At 33.2% G+C, this 27,760-nt stretch overlaps 2 protein-coding genes and 1 pseudogene across 2 annotated transcripts; 2 read left to right on the forward strand and 1 right to left on the reverse strand.

The window, feature by feature from the left end:
• Positions 1–3,254: 3,254 nt before the first annotated feature.
• On the forward strand, positions 3,255–9,851 carry LOC128035426 (cold-regulated 413 plasma membrane protein 4-like; annotated as a pseudogene).
• A 2,401-nt stretch (positions 9,852–12,252) lies between these two features.
• On the forward strand, positions 12,253–14,597 carry LOC105763308 (lysM domain receptor-like kinase 4). Its single transcript, XM_012581497.2, has one exon. It carries the CDS (start codon positions 12,612–12,614, stop codon positions 14,463–14,465), a length of 1,854 nt encoding a protein of 617 aa, XP_012436951.1. The 5' UTR covers positions 12,253–12,611; the 3' UTR covers positions 14,466–14,597.
• Positions 13,560–17,430, reverse strand: LOC105763307 (pentatricopeptide repeat-containing protein At5g66631). Its single transcript, XM_012581496.2, has 2 exons — positions 14,292–17,430; positions 13,560–14,165 (listed from the first exon to the last, which is right to left on the reverse strand). The coding sequence occupies exon 1, from the start codon at positions 17,239–17,241 to the stop codon at positions 15,259–15,261; it is 1,983 nt and encodes a 660-aa protein (XP_012436950.1). The 5' UTR covers positions 17,242–17,430; the 3' UTR covers positions 13,560–14,165; positions 14,292–15,258.
• Between the last annotated feature and the right edge of the window lie 10,330 nt (positions 17,431–27,760).

Consider the following 27,760-nt stretch of genomic DNA (forward strand, 5'->3'; position numbering starts at 1 on the left):
ACTTTATTTATTTATTCATCGTTCAAAAACATAGAAAACAGTTACATGTTTACTACAATATGGACATATTTCCCAACAAAAGCTTCATTTGGATTTTAAGAGAGTTTGAGGAAAAAAAAATATTAAGTTCAAAAAATAAGATTAGACAAAAAAAAATAGGCTCATTTAAAATACGCACTAGTTTCGAACTCAAACATTCAAGGCCCGAGCCTGACATGATTTTTTTTTTAAGTTTGTAATATATTATATTATGTAATTTATAACACATAAAATTAAATCTATAATAGTATATAATACTATTATGAAAACATAAATAAATGTTAAGTTGCATATATATAATTTTAATAAATGAAAATATATAAAATTATTAAATTTTAAATTAAAAACCATATACATATATTTAAAAAAAATTAAAGTCATTTACAAATATAGATAAAATTAAACATAATTTTATAATCAAATTTTGAATATAATGTTTAATTTGAAAGTCTAAAACCTGAATAATGGTGATTATGAATAAAGCTGTGTGTTTAAGATTATGAAATCTAGAAATAGTGATTTAAATGATGATTGGGTTTGGCATGGGCGTATCCATTGTGGAAATCAATTTCATTTGCTTTCAACTACTTAATGGCCTTCATTTCCCACTTTCTACCTTCCAATGCTTTCCTACAAAGCTTTAAATTAATTTATTTTTCTTTAACCTCCTTTATTTTTAATTTCCAATTTTATATTTTTAGTTATGAGATCAACTTGTTTTCTTTTCCTTTTATGTGATTTATTTATTTTAATCATGTGACAATAAAGCCATATACAACTAAATTAAAATGAATATATCACATTAAATTATTTAATATATTTAAATGAGCAGAGTTAGCAAATATACATTTTTAAAAAATAACGATATTAAAAATGATCAAAAACTCGATTTGATCCAAATAAATTGAAAAAAATTTCAACTTTCGAGTTAATCGAATCGAGTTTCGAGTTCAAGTCAAGTTGAAATTTATAATTCGAATAACTCGAATAGTTCGAATAACAAATTGGTGTAAATACTCTTTTGGTCCCTGTCAACTTTGAAAATGAGCAAATTGGCCTCTCTCTCAACAAAAATTACAAAGTAATTCAAAATAATTTTTAAAAATTCAAAATCTTTATAAAAATTTTAAAATTTATATTTTTTAAAATATAAAAATTCTAAAAATATATAAATAATTTTTAAATTTTTAAATTTTTCTAAAATAATAATTTTGGAGACCTAAATAGGTTAATTAAAGATTCAATTTTATCATATTAAATTATCTTAGTTTTTATTATTTTCTTTGAAAAAATTTTCAAATATATATGATTTCAAATTTATGTGCTCTAACATGAATATATTTATACTATAACAATATTTTAATTTGGCATGTTTAGTTTTTTAATTTAACTCGAACAATTTCACTTGATTCGGCTCGACTCGAATTTCATTTCATTCGACTCGATTTAAAAAAAATAAAAATAAAGTTAAAAATAATAAAATAAGACTTATGAACTCGATTAACTCAAAAAATTTTCACTCGATTCAATCGAACATTCACCCCTATAATCCCACTCATACACCTGTCCTTTTCTATCTAATTACTTTTGACGTTTTGGGTGTAAAAAAGTGAAAGGGAAGGAAAGGAGAAAAGAAAGGAAAGGAAAGGAGGAAATTTTTTTTAAATATTTTATATTTATTTTTGTGCTATTTTTTTATATTTCTAGCATTGCATATTTATTATTTAAATTTTAATAAATATTTATTATTTAAATTATAAAGGTATGTTTTGCCTTTTCTTTATATTCACATCTTACTTAACTTTTTATATACTTTTACTTTACATGTAAATTCTTTATATTTTTTTCACACATTTATATACATTTAATATAAAGGTGTTATCGATTTGATTTGATTAAAATCGTTTACTATAATTCAGTTTTATTTTTATTTTTCATATCAATGATTGATTTTGAATCTTTACACTTATTTTGACAAATAAACTTTATTTTATGATTTTTAAATATTATTAATAAAGTTTGAAAATATTTTCATAAATACTTAAAATCTTATTTAAGTAATTATTATTTTAAATTTAAATAATATATTTTAGGATTCGATTCAAACATTTATTTGAGTTGATTTATAAATTTTGCTTTATGTACTTGCAAAATACTCTTATTTTTAATGATGTACTTAATTAGCTAATTTATTAACTCAGATGTTAATTTCTCTCAATTTTTAAAAAGAAATTTAAGATTTAAAGTAATATAGTTAGCGAAACTCGAACTCAAGCCACATCTAAGATAGTAAATATCCTGATCATCAAGCCAACACATGGGTTCATTTATCTCTTAATTTTTAAAACTATATATGTTACATTCACAAAGCAATTTAAGATTTATAGTAGCAATTCTTATAAATTTAATAATACAATTGATAAAAACAATTCAAAATAATCGTTATTTAATAAATCTTAACTTGTGACTCAATTGGCATGAGTATTATTGTTAATGCAAGAGGACGTGAGTTCGAGTATAGTGAAGCACATTATCCTCCCATTTATGAGTTGGGAGGTGGTATGGGTAGTTTTAGACATTGTATAAAATATATATATACATATGATCAGAACCTATAATGAAATTGACTAAATCTACTAAAAATACTTAATAAATGAAACTTTCCATAAAATTTGATTCCTTTCGGAAATAAAAATTTCTTACCACCTCTACTATGTCTCTCAAATTTTATAGAATAAATTGGTATTTATAAAAAATTCCAAAAATATAATTCTTATCAAAATTTTAATAATAATTTTGAAAGTGATCAATTACTTATAATATAATTATTTTTCATCGATTTTTATATATTTTAATTGATATAATAATAAATTCAACATTTATCCTTGTCTCTTAATATATATTTCAAGCTAAATTTTTACATATATTTGATCAATTTGTTCAATATTGTTTTTACTTTTTTTTTCTTTTTAACTTTTTCCTACAAAGTAGCAAATATTTAACTGCCACATGACAGAGGTTGTAAGAAAAAAAAGGTCAAGAGGGTAGAGAATTCGGGTTTTGGGTATTCCCGACGTTGATGGAGCCAAAAGCAGCAACCAACCGCCCACCAAATGTATATCCCAAGCTCAGTCTAAAAACAAGGCAATATTCTTTGGAAGTTTTGATAACCATTGAAGGAAGAAAAAAAAATGGGAAGCTTAGGATTGGCAGGGATGAATTTGGAAGTGTACTCCAGTTTTGCAAAGTCGGATTTTGGATCCTCTCGGGATCGATCTGCTTTTCAATGGGGTGGCACAATTTTCGCTTTGTGAGTCAACCCTCTTCATGCTTTCTTTTCTTTCTGTTAAGTGTTACTCCTATTTCAGTCAAATTTGAGAAATAATCTTCCAGTTAAACTCTGTTTATTTGTTTCAATCAAACTCTGATTAGTTTAGATTATTTTATTATTTAACCTATGAATTTAGCCTATAAATAGACTCTTTTACAACCTTAGAAAATACACCCATTAGAGATTAAAACTCATAACACTTTTAGAGAATTTTGTGTTTAAGTTTTGAGGGTTCTTTATTTTCGGGTTTTCGAGGTTTAATTTTTATCTCTATCTTTTGTACTTTTCGTTCTTTTGCCATTATAGTAAAATTATCTTTGCCTATGGTTTTTATTCTATTTGGAGTGGTTTTTCCATATTAAATTTGTGTATTCAATTTCACAATTTCTTTCACTTTTTTTACTTGTTCGTTACTTAATCAGGTTGATCCACAACAAGCGGTATCAAAGCTAGTTCAATTTTTGTATATCAAGCCGTCCAAAGATGGAAACAATAAGGTTTGAAATTGAGAAGTTCGATGGTGTCACAAATTTCAATCTCTGGCAAGTTAGGATGATAGCAATTCTAGTTCAAACCGGCCAGAAAAAGGTTGTTATTAGGAAAAAGTCTGAGAATCTAAATCAAACTGAATGGGAAGAGATTGATGAAAAGGCCTTATCTGCAATCCAGTTGTGCCTCGCGAATACGGTATTACAGGAGGTATGGATGGAGAAGACCTTATCCGCCTTGTGGAAAAGGTATTGTAGGAGGTATTGATGGAGAAGACCTCATCCGCCTTGTGAAAAAGGTTAGAAACTATTTATGCGACTAAGTCTCTCGCTAATCGTTTAGTGTTAAAACAACGTCTATTTACGTTTCGCATTAATGAAGGTGAGCTTCTTAGAAATCACATCAGTTAATTCATTACTCTTTTAAATGATTTAAAGAACGTTGAGGTTCAAATTGACGATGAAGATCAAGCTACGCTATTATTGTGCTCTTTACCCCATTAATACAAGTCATTTAGGGAGACCCTGATTTTTTGCAAAGACAAAATCTCGTTCGAAGATGTGAAAGGTCATTTGTTGAGTAGAGACAAACTCAACAATGAGTTTGGTTCGGATAGCGAGGCAAATACGCAAGCTTCCATTTTGGTAGCATCAAATAAGCGAGACAAAAGGTGTCGTTATTGTAAAAATTTAGGTCACGTCAAAGAAAATTTTTAAAAATTGCGAAATAAAAGAGCTGCTGAGAGTAACGAGGAAGATGTAGTTGGTGCTAATTTGGCCGATAAAAGCGATAATGATTTCTTGTTAGTGCCAACAAGCAATAACTCCAAGCTTACATTTAAGTGGATCCTAGATTCGGAATGTTCTTTCCACATGTGCCCCAATAGAGAATGGTTCTCCACATACAGTTCGATTTAAGGTGGAGTTGTGCGCATTGGAAATGATTCATCCAGTCAGGTAATCAGTATTGGTACTACTGAAATTAAGATATACGATAAGACGATTAGGACACTCTCAGATGTCAGGTATGTACTTGATTTACGAAAGAATCTCATCTTCTTGAGTATTATAGACTTGAAAGGATGCATAATCAACATCGAGTTGAGCGGCATTAAAGTATCTCGTGGAGCTCTCATTTTGTTTAAAAGGTAAAAAAAATCGATAGTCTTTATATTCTGGAAGGTTCTACAATGACCGGTGAAATCGTACGTCTCTCGTCCATTACAGAGTCGAAGTCAACTCGTTTGGAGCAGAGGCAACTTGGTCATAGGACGAAAAAAGGTATGCCCGTTTTGTTGAAAAGAGGTTCTTTTTTGGATGCATGTTTTGCAAAGTTAAAGCATTGTGTTCGTGAAAATCAGACTCGGGTTAGTTTTAATTTGGCAGTGTACAAGTCGAAGGCTAAAAGTCTTCCAATTTCTAAGCATATATTTGACTTAGTTAATTCCCTGCATAGTTCAAGATAGGCCCGTGGCGGGCTTTGTCAAAGATGGCGTTGTGGAAATATGAGTCAAGGTGGAGATTTGTTAAGTGTGACTCTTATTTTAGTCAAATTTGAGAAATAATCTTCTAGTTAAACTCTGTTTATTTGTTTCAATCAAACTCTGATTAGTTTAGATTATTTTATTATTTAACCTATAAATTTAGCCTATAAATAGGCTTTTTTTTACAACCTTAGAAAATACACCCATTAGAGATTAGAACTTATAACACTTTTAGAAAATTTTGTGTTTACATTTTGAGGGTTCTTTATTTTTGGGTTTTTAGGTTTTCGAGGTTTAATTTTTATCTCTATCTTTTGTACTCTTCGTTCTTTTGCCATTATAGTAAAACTATCTTTGCCTGTAGTTTTTTATTCTCTTTAGAAGGGTTTTTTCGCGTTAAATTTGTGTGTTCAATTTCTCAATTTTTCCGCTTTTTTTTACTTGTTCGTTGCTTAATCAGGTCAATCCCTAACACGTTCCATGTTATTGCATTAACTATCTTCCACTTTCATTTGGTTTATAAATGAATTGGTAATGTTAGCCTCTTTTAGTTTCAAACATGTGGAATTTGGTTTTATAAACGAGTAATATGAGTTGTTTCCCTTTAGTTTTTTATGATAACTTTTTTTTATTGCTTTTTAATATTAAAATGAATGGTTCCATAGGTGAACTGGTGGGGTTGTTGTGTTTTTGGTGCTTTGCTTGCAATGGGTTTCTCTAATTTAGCTACGTTTTTCTGTGTTCAAGGTTTAAAGTTTGAGGGATGATTTGAGCGTTTAAATTTTGACAAGGATAACATAGAAAAGGTCAAGCTTTTGAGGATTTTGGGGATACTAAAATTGTGAGAAATGGTTTAGTATCAGAAATCTAATGTGCTGGAAATAAAAATAAGCACAAAATTGATGGTAAATCAACCTTACTTTAGAAGCAAAACCAAAATTTGTTACTATTCTAAATTGGTTTAGCTTTGTCCATTACTATAAGCTACCTCTGACTGGAACAATTTGAATGTATGCCAATTACTTGTGCCTGAATCGGAGTAACACAGACTATATGACTTGGACACCGAATAAGTAAAACAACACTAAAGGACTCAACCTATTTCTACTATAAGTGGGAATTCTTGACCAATATAATTACAGAGCTCCTGCAGATATGACAATCATTTAAATCCATATGACTCTAAAAGCATGAAAAAAGTTCAAACAAACTAAACATGGAGGATTCTAGCATAAACAAACATGAAATGGACTTTGTATTTACTGGTAAAAAGGACAAAATATAAAGTCTAGAAACTCTCACAAATAGTGGTTTGATCTGTTTGTCTTCATAGTTTGTATGTTGTCATACTTCGATAAGAAAGCATTTAAAATATTCTTTGTCCATGATTTCTGTTTTGTATAAGATGTCTTCAGTTCTATTAATGAGCCGTTTCTAGAATTATCTGTGAATGAAACACTCTGCCTGTAGTTTAAGTGGTTTACTTATTCAAACATTTGTATATTATTTGTTCTCCCTACAGATTTGTATTACTAATGAACTGAACAAGACGGATATCACATATGCAGACTAACCTCCTAGTATTATATCTCTTCAATAGTTTTCCCACCGTACTTTTCAAAATCTTAAGGTGTTTATGGATTATTCAGAGTTTATTTCGATTGATTAGCTTGTACTTTATAGTGTTACTGTTATATTCTACTTAAATTCTGTTGGGGATTGACCTGATTAAGCAACAAATAAGTAAAAATAATAGAAGAAATTGAGAAATTGAACACACAATTTTAACATGGAAAAACCCCTCTAAAGAGGATAAAAAACCACGGGCAAAGACAATTTTACTATAATGGAAAAAGAATGAAGAGTACAAAGATGGAGATAAAAACTAAATCCCAAAACCTGAAAAAAAAAGAACCCTCAAAACGTAAACACAAAATTCTCTAAAAGCTTTATGAGTTCTAATATCTTAATGGGTGTATTTTCTAAGGTTGTAAAAGAGCCTATTTATAGGCTAAATTCATAGTTCAAATAATAACAAAATAATCTTGACTAATCAGAGTTTGATTGAAACAAATAAATAAAGTTTAACTAGAAGATTATTTCTCAAATTTGACTAAAATATAAGTCATACTTAACAAATCTCCACCTTAACTCATATTTCCACAATGCCATCTTTGCCAAAGCCCGCCACGGGCCTATCTTGAACTATGCAGGGAATTAACTAAGTCAAATTTGTGCTTAGAAATTGAAAGACTTCTAGCCTTCGACTTGTACGCTGCCAAATCAAAACTAACCTGGGTCTGATTTTCATGAACACAGTGCCCTAACTTTTTAAAACATGCATCCAAAAGAGAACCTCTCTTCAACAAAACGGTCATACCTTTTTCCGTCCTATGACCAAGTTGCCTCTTCTCCAAACGAGTTGACTTCGACTCCGTAATGGATGAGAGATGTCTGATTTCACCGGTCACTATAGAACCTTCCAAAATATAAAGATTGTTGGTTTTTTATCTTTTAACAAAACGAGAGCTCCACAAGATACTTTAATGCCACTCAACTCGATGTTGATTCTTCATCCTTTCAAGTCTAAAATACTCAAGAATATGAGATTCTTTTGTAAATCAGGTACATACCTAACATCTGAGAGTGTCCTAATGGTTCCATCGTGTATCCTAATTTTAACAGTACCAATGCCAATTACCTTACTGGATGAATCGTTTCCCATGCGCACAACTCCACATTCAACCGAACTGTATGTAGAAAACCATTCTCTATTGGGACACATGTAGAAAGAACATCCCGAATCTAGGATCCACTTGGACGTAAGCTTAGAGTTATTGCTCGTTGACACTAATAAGAAATCATCACCGCTTTCATCGGCCAAATGAGCATCAGCTACATCTTCCTCATTACTCTCAGCGGCTCTTTTATTTTGCAGTTTATAACAATCTGCTTTGACGTGACCTAACTTTTTACAATAGTAACACCTTTTGTCTCACTTCTTTGATGCTACCAAAACGGAAGCTTGATTATCTGCCTTGCTATCTGAACCAAACTCATTATCGAGTTTGTCTCTACTCAACAAGTGACCCTTCACATCTTCGAACGAGAGTTTGTCTCTGCCATAAATTAGAGTCTCCTTAAAATACTTGTATGAAGGGGGCAAAGAGCACAATAATAGCATAGCCTGATTTTCATTGTCAATCTGAACATCAACGTTCTTTAAATCATTTAAAAGAGTAATGAATTGACTAATGTGATCTCTAAGAAGCTCACCTTCGTTCATGCGAAACATAAATAGACGTTGTTTCAACACTAAACAGTTAGCGAGAGACTTAGTCGCATAAAGAGTTTCTAACCTTTTCCACAGGGCGGATGAGGTCATCTCCATCAATAACTCCTACAATATCATATTCGCGAGGCACAGCTGGATTGTAGACAAGGCATTTTCATCAAGCTCTTCCTATTCTGTTTGATTTAGATTCTAAAGTTTTTTTTTTCCGATAACATCCTTTTTCAAGCCAGTTTAAACTAAAATTGCTATCATCCGAACTTGCCATAGATTGAAATTTGTGACACCATCGAACTTCTCAATTTCAACCCTTGTTGCTGCCATCTCTGAACAGGCTGATCTACGAAAATTGAACTTGCTCTGATATCACTTATTGGGGATCGACCCGATTAAGCAACGAACAAGTAAAAATAACGAAAGAAATTGAGAAATTGAATGCACAATTTTAACGTGAAGAAACCTCTCTAAAGAGGATAAAAAACCACGGCAATGATAAATTTACTATAATGGCAAAAGAATGAAGAGTACAAAGATGAAGATAAAAACTAAATTCCGAAACCCAAAAAATGAAGAACCCTCAAAACGTAAACACAAAAGTCTCTAAAAGTGTTATGAGTTCTAATCTCTTAATGGGTGTATTTTCTAATGTTGTAAAAGAGCCTAATTATAGACTAAATTCATAGGTTAAATAATAATAAAATAATTTTGACTAATCAGAGTTTGATTGAAACAAATAAATAGAATTTAACTAGAATATTATTTCTCAAATTTAACTGAAATAGGAGTCATACTTAACAAATTCTCAGCAAATGTTGCAGGGGGCAATTTGGTTGTTAGATTGCATTTATTACCATTGCTTCAAACCTGTTTTTTCCTAAACGTGTCCAGGTTAGAGACAAGAATTTAACATATCAGTTGGTTGTTAATACAAATGTGGTGATAATATATGACTGTTTCACATCTCCTGTTTGATAAACCATTTCTGTTGTTTGTAAACAGTTTCTCGTTTCATCCTATTCGTTGTTGCACGTGATTGGGTGGCTGAGAGATTGCGAGATGACATTGTACCCGGCATCTCGTGTCTTGTAATTGCAAGTTTACTTATGGTAACAGAAATCGGAGGATTAGAGAATTGTCAATGTGGTTGCCATTGCTTTGGTTATTGGTTTGGTATAGCTTGCTTATTCTTCTTTCCAGTATTGTATCTTGCTACTTGAAACAACTGAAAAAAACCTTTTCCAACCATTTCTTCTGGGAGTTTATCCTCACGAAATACATAAATATGGCAGAGAAACTTGGGTGATTGACTGAGTCAGAAGTTGTATTATTTACTAATAATTGAACATGAAAGAAGGTTCTTGCTCCATTTGCTTTATAATAATAGTCCTGACTTTCAACCGCAAAAGAATATCATGGGAAAATTAGAATCCATTGCGTAATGGTTTGAAAGTTGGAAGTTTATGGTGGTTATCACAGTTTCATTTGATGAAAGAGCAACCACCTTAATAAAGTCAAACCAATGAATCCTCCCCCATTGATGACATAATGACTTTGAGTTGTCCCTTTCATCTTTAATATATACTGTCATGGTTTACAGGACCTTCAAGCTTAAGCTGCTGAAAGCGTCTGTATGTAAATATATATAAAAACCATGGCGACCAACATCTAAAAGTCTAACTTATGAAAGAATTTCTCAAGATCACAAGATTTAGATTTTGCCTAGAATTCCAAAGAAACAGACTAGTTGTCTTTTTTTAAGTTCTTACGAAATCACAAGTTGGCCAGGCTGCCTTTGGATGCCACCGAACCCACGTTTCAGTTGGTTTCACGGACTTTGCAACTAGCGTTTGGTTAAAACCAGTGCAGTGCGGTTTGGCAACTGAACCTCCCTTTTTTTCACTGGAGTTGAAACCTCCAATTCATATGACAAATTTGACCTTCGTTTTTTTTTTTTTGTCCTTTTTCATCCCATTGTATTAAACCATATTGTTTACTCACGAAAAGACAAAAAAGTAATAAGTAGTTCCATTGGTTCAAAATTTCAAACGGGAGTTCAACCATTAATTAAAAGATTTATATAAAATGTTAGTATTAACATTTTATATGTTAATAATTAAAAATAACTATAAATTACTTACTAATAATGTAAATGATTACTTAAATTAGCAATAAATAATTTACATCGATAATATAAAGACAAAATTATAAAAGATTCATAAAATTATAATTGGATATATTTTAATAATTTTATAGAAATTAAATAATTTAAAACTTTTATTATATACACTTGTCCTTAATAGTTAGTTTCTATTTTTACCTCACTGTCATAATTGTGTTTGAATCCAAACACACATCTCACCGTTGATTTTAATTTTACTAATACATTATTCAATCTCACAGTTACATTAATCAATCTCACCACTACCTCTGTTTTTAAGCTCACTATCCATCCAAAGGAAACTACCTAGGGGCGAAACTGGGGGGGGGTGGCAGGGCCCCGACCCCATTAAAATGGAAAAATTTTCATTTAGACCTTTTAAAATTTTTAAAATTTTAAATAAGAAAAGGTAAAATTGCACTAAAATCATAATATTTGATTTAATCATTTCAAAATTATAAAGATGTAGGTTATTAAAATGGTGAAATTACAATTTTTGCTATCGTAAAAATTACAATTTAATTTCGACCCCTAAAAAAAGTTGTTGGTTTCGCCCCTGGAGCTACCCTTAAAGCTTTTTTTGAATGGACGGTGTGTTTTCCTCTGGTGGGGTTAAAAACAATGATGGCAGTGATACTAGTTACTATAGTGGTAAAATTACATACTATAGCAGTAAGATTAAAATCCGTTGTGGAGGTATATGTTTAGATTCAAACACAAGTATATCAGTGAGGTAAAAATAGAAAATGACTATTAAGGACAATAAATTAAAAATGATGTATAATAGAAAATTTTAAATTAATTATATAATCATTTTATATTAATTTTTATATTAAATGATAAATATTTTAATTATTTTTATAGTTAATTAATCTCATTATAACCATGTGAAGTATTATTTTCACACATAAGATAAAATTTTAAAATATCTACTTTGATATTTTTAGTATGTATCACAAACTTTTAACGAAGGGTAAAAAAAGGATCATAAATGAAAAAAGGGTATTTTTGTCAAATAAAAACGTTTTATTTCTCACCGTGGAAGCACCGGAGCTTTTTCCTCCGGTCAGAAAAAGTAGCACCAATGGGTTTTGGAATTTTTCATTTGCAATCCAAACAATTGCTTTAACGCGTTTGATAAGACAACGTGCGGCACTGAGTTCAACTTGTGAACCCAAGGGCCCTAAGATTGTTTCTCATAATATGAACAAAAACAAGCGCATAAGATGTGAGGAATTCATCAGCTATGGCGACAAATAGGGTGAACAATGAACGATGAACAATGAAATCCTGTATATGAATCGTGTTTCATATCTTGTTTAAAACAGTAACTTAATTCTCATCCAATAGTGGGAACAAAACTTGTTTTGCTTTGACATCCTTTTTTTTTTTTACAATATTCCCAACTTTTAGCCGCCATCATCAGACATGGACAGATTCAATTATTTTTTTCTTTGTATCTTATTTCATTCCATCATTTTCATGATTCCTGTATCCAAAACAGCCACTGTATTTCTGTTTGTTAACCTTCGGTTTTCCCACCCAAGGAAATTTTCAACACTGTTTGATGATTCCTACTTTCGTTTTCTTTAACTTTTTGTGTCATTTTCAATCCATTCAGAGTTGGCCTAGTCCAATCATCATGCTTGAATTTCCCCCTAATCTTAAATAATCTTGAGCGCCTCAGCAGTTGATCTTCCTGGAAGACTCCAACAATTAGCACGTTCAAGTCAACAAAACCTTTTTTCTTCCATCTTTGCAACCATGTTATTGTTTCTCTAATCTATCTAAACACTTTCGGTTTTCCCTTCTTCCTGCCATGGATCAGTTTCGGTTCGGTTTCTTCATATTATTATGTGTTTTCATGCATAAGTTCCATGCTCAGCAAAGCTACTCAGGAAACTCAATATTGAATTGTTCCGAAAATGATGAAACAGGCTCATCTTCAGCCTTTCTTTACACTTGCAATGGTGAAAAGCCATCTTGTCAGGCCTTTCTGATATTCAAATCTTATCCTCCTTATGACTCAATCTCAACCATCTCGAACCTTACATCTGCAGATCCATTGGAGCTTGCACACATCAACAATATTTCACTTTCTACAATCTTCCCTGCAAACAAAGAGGTGATTGTTCCAGTGAATTGTTCTTGTTCAGGTCAGTACTATCAGGCCAACACTTCTTACATCATTCCAAGTAAGCAAGTCGATTATTTTTCGATTGCCAACAATACCTATCAAGGGTTGTCGACCTGCAAGTCTCTTAATAAGGAGAATAGTGATTCAGGCTTGCAAGCTGGTTCGGTTTTACAAGTACCACTTAGATGTGCTTGTCCCACAAGAAATCAAACATTAAATGGTATTAAATTTCTAATGACTTATGTGGTTCATTGGGAAGACACCATCCATGATATCAGTAAGAGATTCAATGCTAGTATGGAAAGTGTTGGTGATGCAAACGGAATTGATTTAGATGACGCACTTATTTTTCCCTTTACAACAGTTCTTGTTCCATTGTCAACCAAACCTTCAAGCTCTCAAACTATAATTCACTTTCAACAACCACCCGCTTCTTCACCCACCACTCCAATAGATGTGATCAAATCCTCAAGGAAAAGATTCACTGTTTGGCTTGCAATCGGAGTTCCCTTGCTGGCACTTTTCCTTTTGCTGCTGCTGATGTTTTTACATCATAAGAAAACTAGGGAGGCTGCCAGAAAAGATAAGAGAAAGAAATGGGAGTTACCTAATGATGTTCTGGTGAGCATAGATCAAAATTTGAAAGTTTACGATTTCAAAGATCTAGAGGCGGCTACAGAAAATTTCAGCAACAAATACAAGATGGGTGCCTCTGTTTATCGAGGTGTTCTCAAGGGAGAATTGCTAGCCATAAAACAAATGAGCAAAGCTGTAGATAAAGAGGTAAGCTTGCTGCAAAGGATTAATCATTTCAATCTAATAAGCCTTCGTGGGGCTTGTGAGCACTCTGGTGTCTTTTACCTTGTTTATGAGTTCATGGAGAATGGTTCTTTAAAAGAATGGCTTCAAAACAAGAGTTGCCAGAAATTCCAGGTATGGGGTTATAGACTTCATATTGCTTTAGATGTTGCTAATGGGCTTCATTATCTTCACAACTTCACCACTCCAGCATATGTGCATAAAGATATTTGTAGTGACAACGTGCTGCTTGATCGAGATTTGAGGGCCAAGATTTCAAACTTCAGTCTAGCACGATCAGCAGAAAGAGAAGATAGCAGAAAATCATCGATGTGGAGTTCTCTCGGAACAAAGGGTTACAAGGCACCTGAATACATTGAGTATGGCTTGGTGACACCTGAGATGGATATATATGCCTTTGGGGTTCTTCTGCTGGAACTGATTACAGGAAAGCCAGCAGTTTTTATGCAGGATGAAAAGGAAGTACTATTATCAGAAAGAATACTAACAATCATGAAAGGAGAGAATGCAGATGCTGAAATTGATCACATAATCGATCCTAACCTGAAAGGACACCTCTGGATGAAACTTGCACGCCAGATGTTGAAATTGAGCATCGACTGCTTGGCAGAAGAACCGGAAAGCAGACTGAGCATGGCTGAAGTAGTTTCATATCTGTTGAGAATTCAACTGGATGCACAGCGATCAGAAGAACCCTTTCCATCGGAATGGCGTTAAAAGCATGGATAAATAAAATTAATATTTTCAGTAATGCACAATTCTTTGTAAATTGTGTGCATGTATAATGTATCTGTTGCTTTTCTTCATTAACATAAATAAGACAAGCCAAACATCTTAAAAAAATGAAAACCAAGCAAAATATGTACAATAGATCAATCCCGGTTTTGCAAAGCAAACTTGAACATTGTTTTTTTTTCATGAAAACTACCATTGGACTGATGACTTGAGCAATTTCTGTTTCTATCCTGGAAGACCAAGAGCCTTCCAGTATCTAAAAGGATGAGTAAATAAGAACAGAACAGCTAAAGACGATTTCTACCATGCTTGGCCAGTCAGAGGATGCTCCTGGAGCAGACCCTCACCTAATACTGCCAAGCTTAGAGCACCATTGATGGGATAAAAGTTCTCTATGTTCGGATCAATCCATTTTCTCTTCTCCTTTCCTTCAATTTCTATGACTTCCATTAGATTCTCCAACAACATGAAAGTCTCATCATTTCCTTTTGTTACCATGGCTTTCTTTCCTGAAAGCAGTTCTGACAGTAAAATCCCAAAAGCAACCCTAACAATGTTTACCTACAAGTCCCAAGATAAAATTTCCTGGCCTTATTTGCTAAGCCAGTCTTATCTATCAAATTGCATTTCAGAATTTGATTCAACAAGTTAACATTTGCAAATTGCAATCCAGATATAACATAAGACAAAAATTAAGATTCCTGAAAGATTGCAGGAAAAAAGAAGGTTGCCACAATAAAGTCTAAATACTTTGATTTGTAGAAGGCAAACAACTCTATGCAAGGGCAATAACACTGTTGGAATAAATACTATAAACTCTAGTGAGATCTTCAGAGCTAACTGTCCATACATGACCGCGCAATGCCAGTGGAAGGACTCCATCAGTCTCCTCATACCTCTCTTCTACAATAACAGCCTCTTTTCGCCTGCCTTCTTGCCAAAGACTTTTCACGAGCAAGTCTTTTGTGGCAGCATCAGGCATTAAATTTGAATTTCTCATGTCTACAAAAGCTCTATATGCAAGTGCAGCTCTCTGACACTTGCAATAAGCTTGGATTAACAACTTAAACATATAGGCATCTGGTTCCATGCCACTCTGTCTAATCATCGAAAAGAGTTGCTGAACAGTTTTGATATCCCCCTGTAGTGCAAAGTGATATATCAACCCAGAAAATGTCTGGATATCTGGGCAAATACCATTTAGAATCATCTCATCAAGTATATCCAGGGCATCTGTATTCCTACGACACTTTGTTAATGCCCTCAAGAGAGAAGAGTATAAAAGCATTAGATTGAACATTGATATGTGACCACAGAGAGTTCTATCATCGCGGAAGACCTTCAAGGCAGCATCAGCATTCTTTGAAATGCCATAGAATTCAACAAGCAACCTGATGGTGCTGAAAGGCAATATCATTTGCTCCCTCCTTACTTTATTTATAAGTTTATCTACTAATTCAACATTTCCATGGCGTGCCAGTAGAGTCATCATTCTTTGCACTGTGTAAATGTCATGACTGAATCCTGGCTGAGAAGCTACCCAACAGAAGAAATTCCAAGCTGTCTCAGGTGAAATGAAATTCCTCAGAACTTTGCAAACCAACCTACTAGTCCACACAAATTTAGCATCTTCTAATATAGTTACCACTTCAGGACTCCATTGTTTTAAGGCATTTGCCAAAGCTTTTGGATCCAACCATGGTTTCAGTTTGACCGTATGAACATCAACTCCCTCATTTACATCATCATCACCATCCTCATCCTCGTCACTACTATCCTCACAAGAACCTACACTCTTGATCCTTCCATCAGGCAACATTTCTACAAGAAACTCATCCGTCTCACCAGCAAACCCTGCCTCCTTCATTCGTTCCAAATATATTCGCATTGCTCGTCCAGGAAGTTTCCCATCCTCCCTCATTTCTTTAAGCAAACTTTTCACCACATCAAACCGTTCTCCACCAACAAACCCTTCAACCAAAATCAGAAACTGTTTCAAAGTCCTCTTTATTCTCATTGAAGGCAACACAGTGAACACTTCCATAGCGGCACCCAACTTCCCTAACCTTACAAGATGCTCTATCACAATCGTGTAAGTCCTGGAATTTGGAATCACTCCTTGATCAATCATACCTCGAAAAGCTTCCACGGCCTCAAAATTCATACCCTTTTGAGCATAAAGCCCCATGACAATGTTGTGAGCCTCTGTTGATAGGCGATTTTCCTCATTCCTATACTCTTCCCATGTTTCCAAAACTTCTTGAAGGTCCCCAGCAGTAGAATACCAAAACAAAAGGTTCATGAAACCGACTTTAACATTGTTAAATTTTCCATCTTTAGCGTCACCGATCAGGGCCTTGAGTTCCTCCTTTCGCTTGAACTTAGCAAGAACAGTAGCAAAAGCAAAAATAGTATTCTGTGAATGCGCAAAGTTTGGAACTTGCTTAAGGTTTTCAAAGAAAGAAATGGCAGAGTCCGCTGAAGGAGCAGAACGAAAAGCGTTAGCAACAACGACGGAGTCAAGGAGGCGAGTTTGTAGAAGAGGGTTGAGTGAGTTAGGAGAGTTGGAACGGAGAGCGAGTCGGATTGAGTCGATGAGCTTGGCTCGGTGAAGGTAATGAGTGAGTTTGTTGGGGAATGGGTCGCGTGCAAAGGAGCGAACTTGTTGGTTTAGGAGGCTAAACAGTTTTTTAAAAGGCGAGAATCGTTCAAAAATCATTGCAATTTTATCAAAATGGAAAGACTGGTAAATAATCATCAATCTAGCTTTGGGTCATGGTTTTTTGCTATGACAAAAACACGAACAGTTGGTCTGCATCCGAGATCTTTGACAAAGCATGTCTTCAACGGCTGGATCGCGCCCTTTGAATTATTACGGGTCTAACTCTTAAGTCGCATCTGCCATTTGCCATGGCTAGTGATAGCGGTTAAAAGGCTCAAAAGTTGAAACTAGGGAATTCTGACCCAAATTTGAAAACTCAAATCAATTAATTTGATTGTGATTTCGTTAATCATGAAAAAGTTAACAATTCAACATATATAACAGACTTTATTACTCAAAAATACCCTTTTCTTTTTATAAAATTGTCAAAATAGGCCGATTTTTAGAATAATTACGAGAATAAGTCATTTAAGAGAAACGTTTCTAGCTGGAAGTGTTTTCAGGTGAAATGTAGAAAAACGCTTCCAGCTGAAAGCGTTTTCTGCTTGTTACCAGTAAAATGCTTCCAGCCGAAAGCATTTATGAAAAACGCTTCTAGTTGGACCGTTTTTCACCCAACGACTAATTAAAGTAGTTATTCCCCTCGCCCGCCACCCCCTCCCCATCAGTAAAAAAAATTATAAACCTCCCACCCTTACTCATTTCTCACAATATTCTCTCAAAAATCTCTCAAAATTCTCAAACCACTCTCAAAATTCTCTCAAATTCTCTTTTAAATATATTACTTAAATTCTATTTCTATCTAGATTGTATTTTTTATTAGAATTTTTGTTAATATTTTTTGAAAATATTTTTATTAAAAATTAATTTGTGTTCTATAATTAGCAATGATCGGTGCTCTAATCCATCATGATGACAAGCACATTTCTGTCAGTCAATTGCAAATGGTAAAAATAATTTCTAATAAATTTTAATTTTGTTTAATTTTTTTATTTCATTGTTATATTTTAACTTAATATTTTGCATATTTTTTACGTAAATAGGCGGAAGATCGAATTTTACAATGCCATATTCATAATCTATCCGGTCCTCCATCATCGTTGATCGAACCGTACTTGAGGGAAACCAGTTTTTGGCACGTGGCCCTTGTAGGCTAGGGGTGTAAGTTGGATCCAAAACTTGTAAGCGCGTTAGTGAAGAGGTGGAGACCCGAGACGACTCATTCCATCTTACATGCGACGAGTGTACTATCACTCTAGATGACGTACATTTACAGTTGGGGTTACTGGTCGATGGGTCAGTGGTCACCAGGTCTGTTCAGTTTATTGATTGGGGAGGCGTATGTGGTGAACTTTTAGGTTCGGTTCTGGAGAAGATTTATAGAGGTCGAATTGAAATGGGTTGGTTATGAAGAAATTTCACGGGGCTGGGCAAGAATTCGATTGAAGTCAAAAGAGAACAACACGCTCGGGTGTACATCCTTCAGATCATCAGGGGTATCCTAATGCCAAATAAGTCACGAAATCTCGTTCATTTAAGGTGGCTCCTGGAACTCGTTGATTTTAGAGGAGCGGGCGAACTCAGTTGGGGGTCCGCTGTGTTGGTAACATTGAACCGAGAGATGTGTTGGGCGACGCAACCACGAAAAATCAAAATTGGTAGTTGCATTTTACTACTACAATCATGAGCGTGGTATCGGTTTCCATTTTTACGTCATCGAGTGAACTATCTGTATACATTCCCACTCGTAACTATGTAAAATTCATTAGATATTACCATAATAAAATTGATTAAAATTAAAATTATTGTGCTAACAAGTTATTTAAATAGGTGGAACCATTGGCCAAGTCATGTGGGATTACCTATTAAGCTTCTAGATATACGGCTTTTATTAGACCAACAATCGGAAGAGGAGGTATCTATTTATTTAAATTTGAACAATATAATATTAAGGTAGTGGATTTGGTATTTAGTAGTCTATATATAACTAATGTTTTTATCCATTGGTAGTGTACGCTACCGTCGAGATGCACGAGACTGATAAAGCGTTGCGGTAGTTCGGGTTCTGGCAGTCGATTCCCGTGGCTCCTCAAAACCTTAATTATTTGCATCCTATTGACTTGCGACGGTCATATAAGAATTGGTCGGTATTCCACTCCTAACATATCAACATATGAAATAATCAGTATGATATCTTACCCACTCGTGAACCTATTGTCGTTCCGGAGTTAGCATGTGATCCAAAGTACATGTAACACCCTAAACCCAGCTTAGACGTCTAGACTAAGTTTAGAGAGTTACATCATCAATACTAAAAATACCACAATTATAACGCAATCAAAATAAGTATTTCATCACATAATATCCATCGCAACAATTAACTAAGCCTATAATCTTCACAAATACCAAAACATCATAGAATATCGAAATTCCTAGTAGTAATACTTAAAAAGAAAGATAAAAACTTGACCGAGCTCCCGCAGCGCCGACCCGTTCAAGTCTGTGAACCACCTGCAATTCAATCAGAAAATAATAAGTTGTGAACTCAATACATAAAAGAGGTTCATTCATATAATACAATTGAAAGGGCATTCTCGAATTCTAAAGATTTAATTAAGCAACAGAAGTCATTCCAGTTCAGCTACAAAACGGTTCAGTTACAGAAGCAAAAACAGTCTCAGTTTCATTTACAGAACAGATCAACTTCATATGCAAATTTTCCTACTCCTAACCTCTACACACCATCTTCGGCCATCCCAACACACTATTAGGGCATTCAATGCCTATCCAACCCTACACACTATAGAGTGTCTGTCTAACACGTTTATAGAGTCGCAGCTTACCTGCTAAACCAGTATACGTCAAAGCATCAAATTCAGAGTTACTCGTACTGTGGCTTAGCCACTAGTTCAGATTAGAGTACTTCCTTCTTCACAGAATCCCAACCTATACATATGTAGTATACAATATCCACTTTTATAAAGTACAGTTCAATATCAGTTATAGCTATCACAGTATATATATAGTTATGTTATACATATGTCAATCATAGAGCATCAAAGAGCCATCATACAATCAAACTTAGATAATTCAAACATCGAGGAAATCAAGATCAATGTCGGTCATACACACGACTTCAAAAACTCAAGATTCTGACTCAATTTATATGACACATGGCCTGGACACATGCCCGTGTCCTTTCCCGTATGGTCCACACGACTTGGACACATACCCGTGTCCTCTGCTCGTGTGGTTCCAAAACATAAACAGTGAGTTACACGGCTTGAGCACATGCCCATGTCCCTAGCCGTGTGGTCTTAAGTCACAAACAGAGAGTTACACGGCCTAGACACGCACTATGTCCTTGTCCGTGTGGTATCAAGACAATGACCAGTGAGTTACATGGCCTAAACACATGTACGTGTCCTTACTCGTGTGAACCCTACACTAATATGGCCACACACTGCTTGAACATACGCCCGTGTGCATTGCCCATGTGGCCCCAAATCGATGAATAGTGAGTTACACGACCAATCACGCGGCCTGACACATGGCCGTGTGGCATCGATAGCCACCATTTTCGGCAACCAAAACTCATAAAAATTAAGGTTTTCAGCACGCACCTGAAGAGATTTCGAAGCAACAACAACAAGGAGGATCTCAAAAGCCTAAAACAAGTATTCAACTAAACAATTAAATCATTTTATCGACAACCATTCCCAATTTCACTCCTAAAACCCAAGTCAAAAGTTTAACATGAAACTTTCAATTAACTCAATACCTAACGAAAAACCAATAGCAATCGTTGGAATTAGCGTGTCGCTGTTCACCACTTCCGATACTTCAGCCTAAATAGAAAAATCAACAATCCTCTATCAACGATTCATATGGAACTCATAATACTCAACTTAGAGTAACTTACGAAGAACAAAAGGAAAATCGTGTAGACAACTGACTGGTTGAGACTTACTCAATAACCTTTCGATCGATACTATTTGTAGTGTATAATCTTGACTTGACCGTATCCACTTAAGACCACAATTAAAATGAAGAAAAAGAAAAGTAAAAATATTGAAAATAAAAAGGAAAAGAGATGAAAGAAACGTAAAAAGAAATAACAAAGAAGAAAATGATACTTTAAAATTCTATTAACTTCTAATCAACTTCCCACACTTAGCAAAAATATTCGCTATGGCATATTACAGGATTCGAACTAGAAATTAGACAGAATACAGTCAGATGCTTAACCAGTGAACCAGTAGGCTCATTCTTGACATAGGATCTTACAGATTTACAGTTTGTTATGTGATGCACTAATAGGGTTTATTCTAAAATGTTAAAACTTTAAACAACGCGACTCAAACTCCATACCTCGAACACATAAGCAGAGCATAGAACCACAGATGCAGAAATTAATTATTGCAGATTCTCATATTTAAATTCTAAAATTTTGGGGCATTACAGTACATGTTATGGTTTAGGATCTATAGCAAGCCATTTTTGTATGGGGAAGAGATGAGACGTCAGCATCCCCATAAGAGTAGGCTACGACGACTCCCTTTAAATCTAAGGGATGGCGAGGCGACTCCATCATCAGTGCCTATGCCAGAACCAACACTGATGGTTGCATCACCGATGCCCACACCACCGATGCCCACATCACCTACCAGTCAGTATGTACCGTCTTATTCCGGTGCGTATTCTAACCCTATTATCTTTACACAAGCATCATATGTTGCACCACATTTGTCTACTTCTAGTTCTATGTCAAGTTAGACTTTTGGACATCCATCTCCGATATATTACAAGCCCATGTCATCTACTTTTCTAACGACGATAATGCTGACGACGACGTATAGGTCGTCTATGTTTCAAGCACCGACGAATAGTCCACTCGTTATCCCTTGGTGTATGAGACTCAACATAGTTATGCTTATTCGCCGTTTGTGACGCAAACACCTCTAGGATCTTTGTTTTACCAAGGTGGGTCATCTTCCCAACCACCTATTCCTAGACCAGAGGATGCACGATGTCAACTGAGAATGTACAGATCGCAATCGACTGAAGGCGAAGATGAGGAGCTACCGAGACCACAACCCCACTTGGAGGCTGAACCAAGAGGGAATCCAGCGCGCAATCGTCGACCACCCAATGTGGCACAGTTTCTAACCAACGTTTGGACTGATTAATTTTATCGTTGTATTGAACATTTATATTGTATCAATGATTCTTATTATTATGTTTTTTTAGAAGACTATTATTATCATTTCACAAAATTAATACACTAGATAAGTATTTTACTGAAATACTGAATCAACCTAAGATTAAAAAAAAAGCATAGTTCTACATCCGACTCGAGTACTCCGAGTTTTGATTTTTAATCGATTTGAAAAATCAAATTTGAATATACGATTGGTGTAAATAAGAATATTTTAAATATCAAATTCAGATTATAATTATTATTTTAAAAATTTTATCAATTTAAAATTTAAAACCCCAAACCCTAAACTAACCCAAAAACTTACTTTAAAACCCTAACTTTAAACCTTTAAACACTCAAAACCATAAAAAAAACTCTAAATAAACCCTAACTACCCTAAACCCTAATATAACACTGGGAAAAATGCTTCCAGGTGGAAGGGTTTTCCCTAAATTGGCCTATTCCCATAATTATTCCAAAAATTGGCCTATTATGGTAATTAAAAAAATTTTGAGTAATAATCTCTATATAATTGGTATTTGATAAGAAAAAAAACATATATCTCTACTTAGGGTGAATTATATTTCAATTTCTTTTTTAAAAAATAGATAAATTAATTTTTATACATTTTGAAATGTGTAAATTAACCCTTTCCATTAAATTTTATTTGTTAAATGATGATGTGAAATATTAAATCCATACTGAAAACTAATTTTTATAGGTAAACTACAAACATGATCAACCAACTATACCTTTCATTTTATTTTGGTCACCCAACTATTAGTTTTTTCAATTTAGCCATTAAACTACCAAAATTAAATATTTTAGTCACTTTGAGTTGATGTGAGCTTTTCTTAGTGGTCTAGTTACAAAATTAGCCTTTTAATGTTTACACATTCTATCAATTTAATCCTAAGTATAAAAAGTTCAACAAATTTAGCCTTCAATGTTTATAAAATTGTCATTTTAGTTCTAATTCTAGAAAATTCAATAAATTTGGCCTTCAACATTTACAAAATCTATTAATTTAGTCCTAACTCTAAAATTTAAAAAAAATCATTTTAGTCCTTTATAACTCATTGGCTATCCCATGTGAGATATTAAAATAAGAAAAAGAGTGCCCTCTTTCAAGTCACTTGCAAAATAACTTTAAAAAATTGGGACAAAATACACAAAAAAAAATATAGATTCAAAAGAAAATAAAGACATTAAAAACGTCATTTTTACGAGTAGTAATGCAACCAGTTATTTCAAATAGGTTCAAAATCAATTGGTTTGGTTTAGGGCCAGTTCTTCATTGCTTAAAAAAATCACTTCTGACTCCAAAAGCACTTTTGAAAGAAAAGTTGTGAAGAACAAGCTGCTTTTGATTGAAATTTTTAGCTTTTCAGAAGTGCTTTTGAAAAGCACTTCTGAAAAGGAGAAACTAAAAATTTTAGCTTTTTCTCTCCCAAAAGCACTTTTAGTGCTTAATTACTTTTTCACCCCTCTAATAACATAATATTTTTCTTTTTTTTTCTTGGTGCTTAATTACAATTGTGTTAAAATCATTAATTAAAAAAAATATTTTTTAAAATACTAATTACAAATATTTAATGGTTATATTTAAATATTTGAAATATAGTTTATATATTCTAATTAAATTTTATAAATAATTAATATTTATTGCTTAAAATATTTACAATTTATATTTCATTTATTAAAATATTAACAAGTTATAATAAATTTTTATATTATTACTAAAATATAATAATATTAACTAATTTAAATATTATTTAAATGTATATTTGTTACTTGATAATAACATGTCTAAAATGGACATTTTATTTCTCAAAAGCACTTTCTAACAGCAATGCTAAACACCCAAATTTTAAACCAAACTTTTCAAAAGTACTTCTCAAAATCACTTTTCTACAGTACTTTTTAAAAGCACTTTTCAAAAGCAATGAAGAATTGGCCCTTAGTGTGAAGCCTAAATTATAGTAAAAGAAATTGTAGCAAGCGACTTGAAAGAATACTCTTTTTCTTATTTTAATATCTCACATGGGTTAGTCAATGGGTTATAAAGAGATAAAATTTATTTTTAATATATATACATAAAGGGTTATAAAGAGGTTTGGGCCCCTCATGTATTAGGTCTAATTATATGTGCTTCTTAGACTTTTGATCCAACACTTTATAATTTAAACCATCCTAATATTTGTTTTCTATTTTTCTAAATAAATATTATTTGTTTAATTAATTTAATTAACTAAATTAATTTCTCAATTAAATAATTTTTTCAACTCAATTCTAATTTCGTTAAAGTCATTACAACTTTACCATAAAGGTATCTATGATGAAATATATTTAATTTTTTTATTCAAAGATTTCATAATAGCTAATCTAGTACAATTGAGACTTGGTACATTTGTGACTAGGAGCATATTTAGCCCTACACCAAAAGCATAGTCCCCTTTTCCTTCTTTCCTCAATGTCAATGGAAAAGGAAACTTAGTGGAAGGCTTGGTAGTGTTTGAGGTGGAACGAGGAGCATTAGAAGCCTGACTCACAGTTGAAGTGGCTGAAGATATGGAAGAAGGCACGGGGATGAGAAAAGAGTGGAAGCCTTACTAATGAAATTGGAGACATGAGAAAAACTCATTCTTTGAGTATTAGTAACAATACTCTTGTTGGATCTAGTGCCCTAAGTGTAATATATTTGCTTTGTATACTTCTATTTTTTTGAAAAAATTGGTTTAATAAAAACATTCATTAATTACATTAATACACTTTGTATATTGTCCTTAATGGTTTTGCACGCAAAGCAAAATGGAAGCAAATATTGGCTCAATAGTTATCTAATGTTTAACTAATACTAAGTGGTATTATGTGGTTGAATCATAATACAGAAATACGTCTTATATTAGTAGATGAACCTAAACATGTCTTTACTTTAATCGAAAATTAGCAAATCGATTGAAAGACTAATATGTCATCTATCAAGTCCAATTAGGGAGATGTTTTGCCTTGAGCATCGAAGCAGATGAATCTTGGAATATAGAAACATAGATGTGACTAACTAGACTAACAATACATCATATAGGACCCAAGTAGAATAGATCCTAGGCCCGTTTATAGGTTTATTCACTTCTGATGTTCATAATGTAACATATCTTAATCCTGAGTGGATGATGGACTATGTACGTGCGACTAGTATACTTTGATGTAAGTAAAAGCCTGAGTTTAAATAAATAAGGAACCAAAAGCTAGCGTGTTGGGTGTACAACTTCTGCAGTATGTAGCATCATTCACAATAGTGGAATTTATATCATTCAAAATAGTGGAATTTATAGCCCAACCAAAGGGTAAATGATATTCTTTCATCGGTAATACATGATAGATGAAAAGTAAATATGACCACGGGTTATTTGCCTTTGTGATAAATGAATTGATTACTATTTGAAGTAATTGACTTTACATGAAGGAAGATATAACGATTACCATGAGATAAAGTAGGATCATATTGGGAGAACAGATTTATCCCAAAGAAATTAGGGATATCCTATTAGGGTAACACACATATGACAAAGGTATTGGATAAGCACTGATTGAGTAGCTTTCATAATGACATATAATTAGGGAGAGCTCAGTCACGATACTATAGTGGAATGACTTCGTGATTAAATGAGTTTATAATTAATAGACGAAAAGTTAGAACTTAATTATAAATAAATTGAGCCATAATTATATACGTTCAAGTGGTCCCTCCGCTAGCTCATTGAAACTAGAAATAGATTGCATATAGAACCAAATGAACAGAAATTGATGGAAATTATAAAGTTAGAGAAATGGGTCATATTCGGAAATGAATGTGTTTTCTCACTAAGTATGGAAATGACTTGAGAATTAATTTAAGTTTTTTCAAATTATTATTTAATCAAATAATTGAAGTGTGAAAATGGAATTAAATTAATTGGTCATTGTGAATCCATTGAATATATAAATTAAATATATTATTGTGAATCCATTAAATATATAAATTAAATATATTTTCTCATAGATTCTCTTACGGTAAAATTGTAATGATTTTAACGAAATTAGAAATGGGTTGAGAAAATTATTTAATTGAAAATTTAATTTATCTAATTAAATTAATTTGGAAAACTAATATTTATTTTGGAAATAAAAAAATATGTATTGGGTTGGATTAAATTATAAAGTGATGAGTTAAAAGTCTAGGAAGCACATATAATTGGACCCAATACAAGAGAGGCCCAAAACCACTCGTAATACATATAAGGGGCAGCAACTCTAGTTAAACTAGGAGACTAGTTTTTCTGTCAAATAAGTATTATTTGTATTTTATTAATTCAACTAGAATTCTCTTATCTCTCTCTATAAATATATGAGACTGGTAGGCTAAAAAATAAGTTCAACACAATTTTGAAATATTGTTATTCTGCCCGAAAATAGTGAAAATTTATTTTCTAAGTATAAATTCTATTTTATGACAATAACAATTTTATTGGTTTTTATTGAGAGAATTATTTTTCTACTGAAAGTAAGAAATTGTTTTTAGTTTTGTATTTGATTCATGATTGTTCGAGCCTACACTCAAAGTGATTCATGGTACGAGAATAGTAGAGAAAGTTGTTCGGTTGAAAGTTGAGAATGACTAAGAATTTGTCTTACACAAAGCACAAATACTTTTTAAGAAAAGTTTACTGTTATAAATATCACAAACCGACTCGGTTTTAAAATTTTAATTTTCCACTATAACAAAAAAAAAACCGCTTTTAAACTGAATTGCCTAGCTATTAGAAACCCTGCAACTATAGGCTTCGGCTCAAACAAACACAAATATTGGCCGATTTTAGGCTTCAAACTAGAGAAAATGTCGAGAGCGCAAGTCTCTGAGAGTTCCAATTTATTTAAGATACTTACAAAAGCATCATGGTAATTGTCAACAAACCCCCTTTGCTTCAAGGAAACGAGATTTTCCATTGGATCTTGGAATCAATCTGAGCCAAAACGAGCCCTCAAGCTTCCGAAATATGAGTCCCAAGTGAACAAGTGGAATCCTCCTTGCAGTTGAGTGTAAAAGTGGTGCCAGTCCAAGACCTTCCCCTCCCAATGTACTCCCTCCCCCCTCAAAGTATTGCTCCATCTTGACCTACCAACCTCGAAAATTAGTCCCATCAACTTGGAACAATCTAGCTGTTTGAAAGTACGAGAGTCACAATCCACTAAACCCCCTGAATAGATCTAGAACCAACAGGAGCAGTAACAGTAGTATCAATGGGAGGAAAACCTGGGGGAGCACCCCCAAGAATTCCTTTGCCTTTATCCTGGGAAACAATCTTGAGTTCAACACGAAATCCATCCTGAAAGCTTGCCAAACGGGTCTCCAATTTCTTATCCAAGTCAGTTTGT

This window comes from Gossypium raimondii, chromosome 12 (genome assembly GCF_025698545.1).
Source record: "Gossypium raimondii isolate GPD5lz chromosome 12, ASM2569854v1, whole genome shotgun sequence".
NCBI lineage: Eukaryota > Viridiplantae > Streptophyta > Magnoliopsida > Malvales > Malvaceae > Gossypium > Gossypium raimondii.

Excerpts from the sequence above, each read along its gene's own strand:
- LOC105763307 (XM_012581496.2), bottom strand. The coding sequence starts at position 17,241 with ATGATTATTTACCAGTCTTTCCATTTTGATAAAATTGCAATGATTTTT.
- LOC105763308 (XM_012581497.2), top strand. The coding sequence starts at position 12,612 with ATGGATCAGTTTCGGTTCGGTTTCTTCATATTATTATGTGTTTTCATG.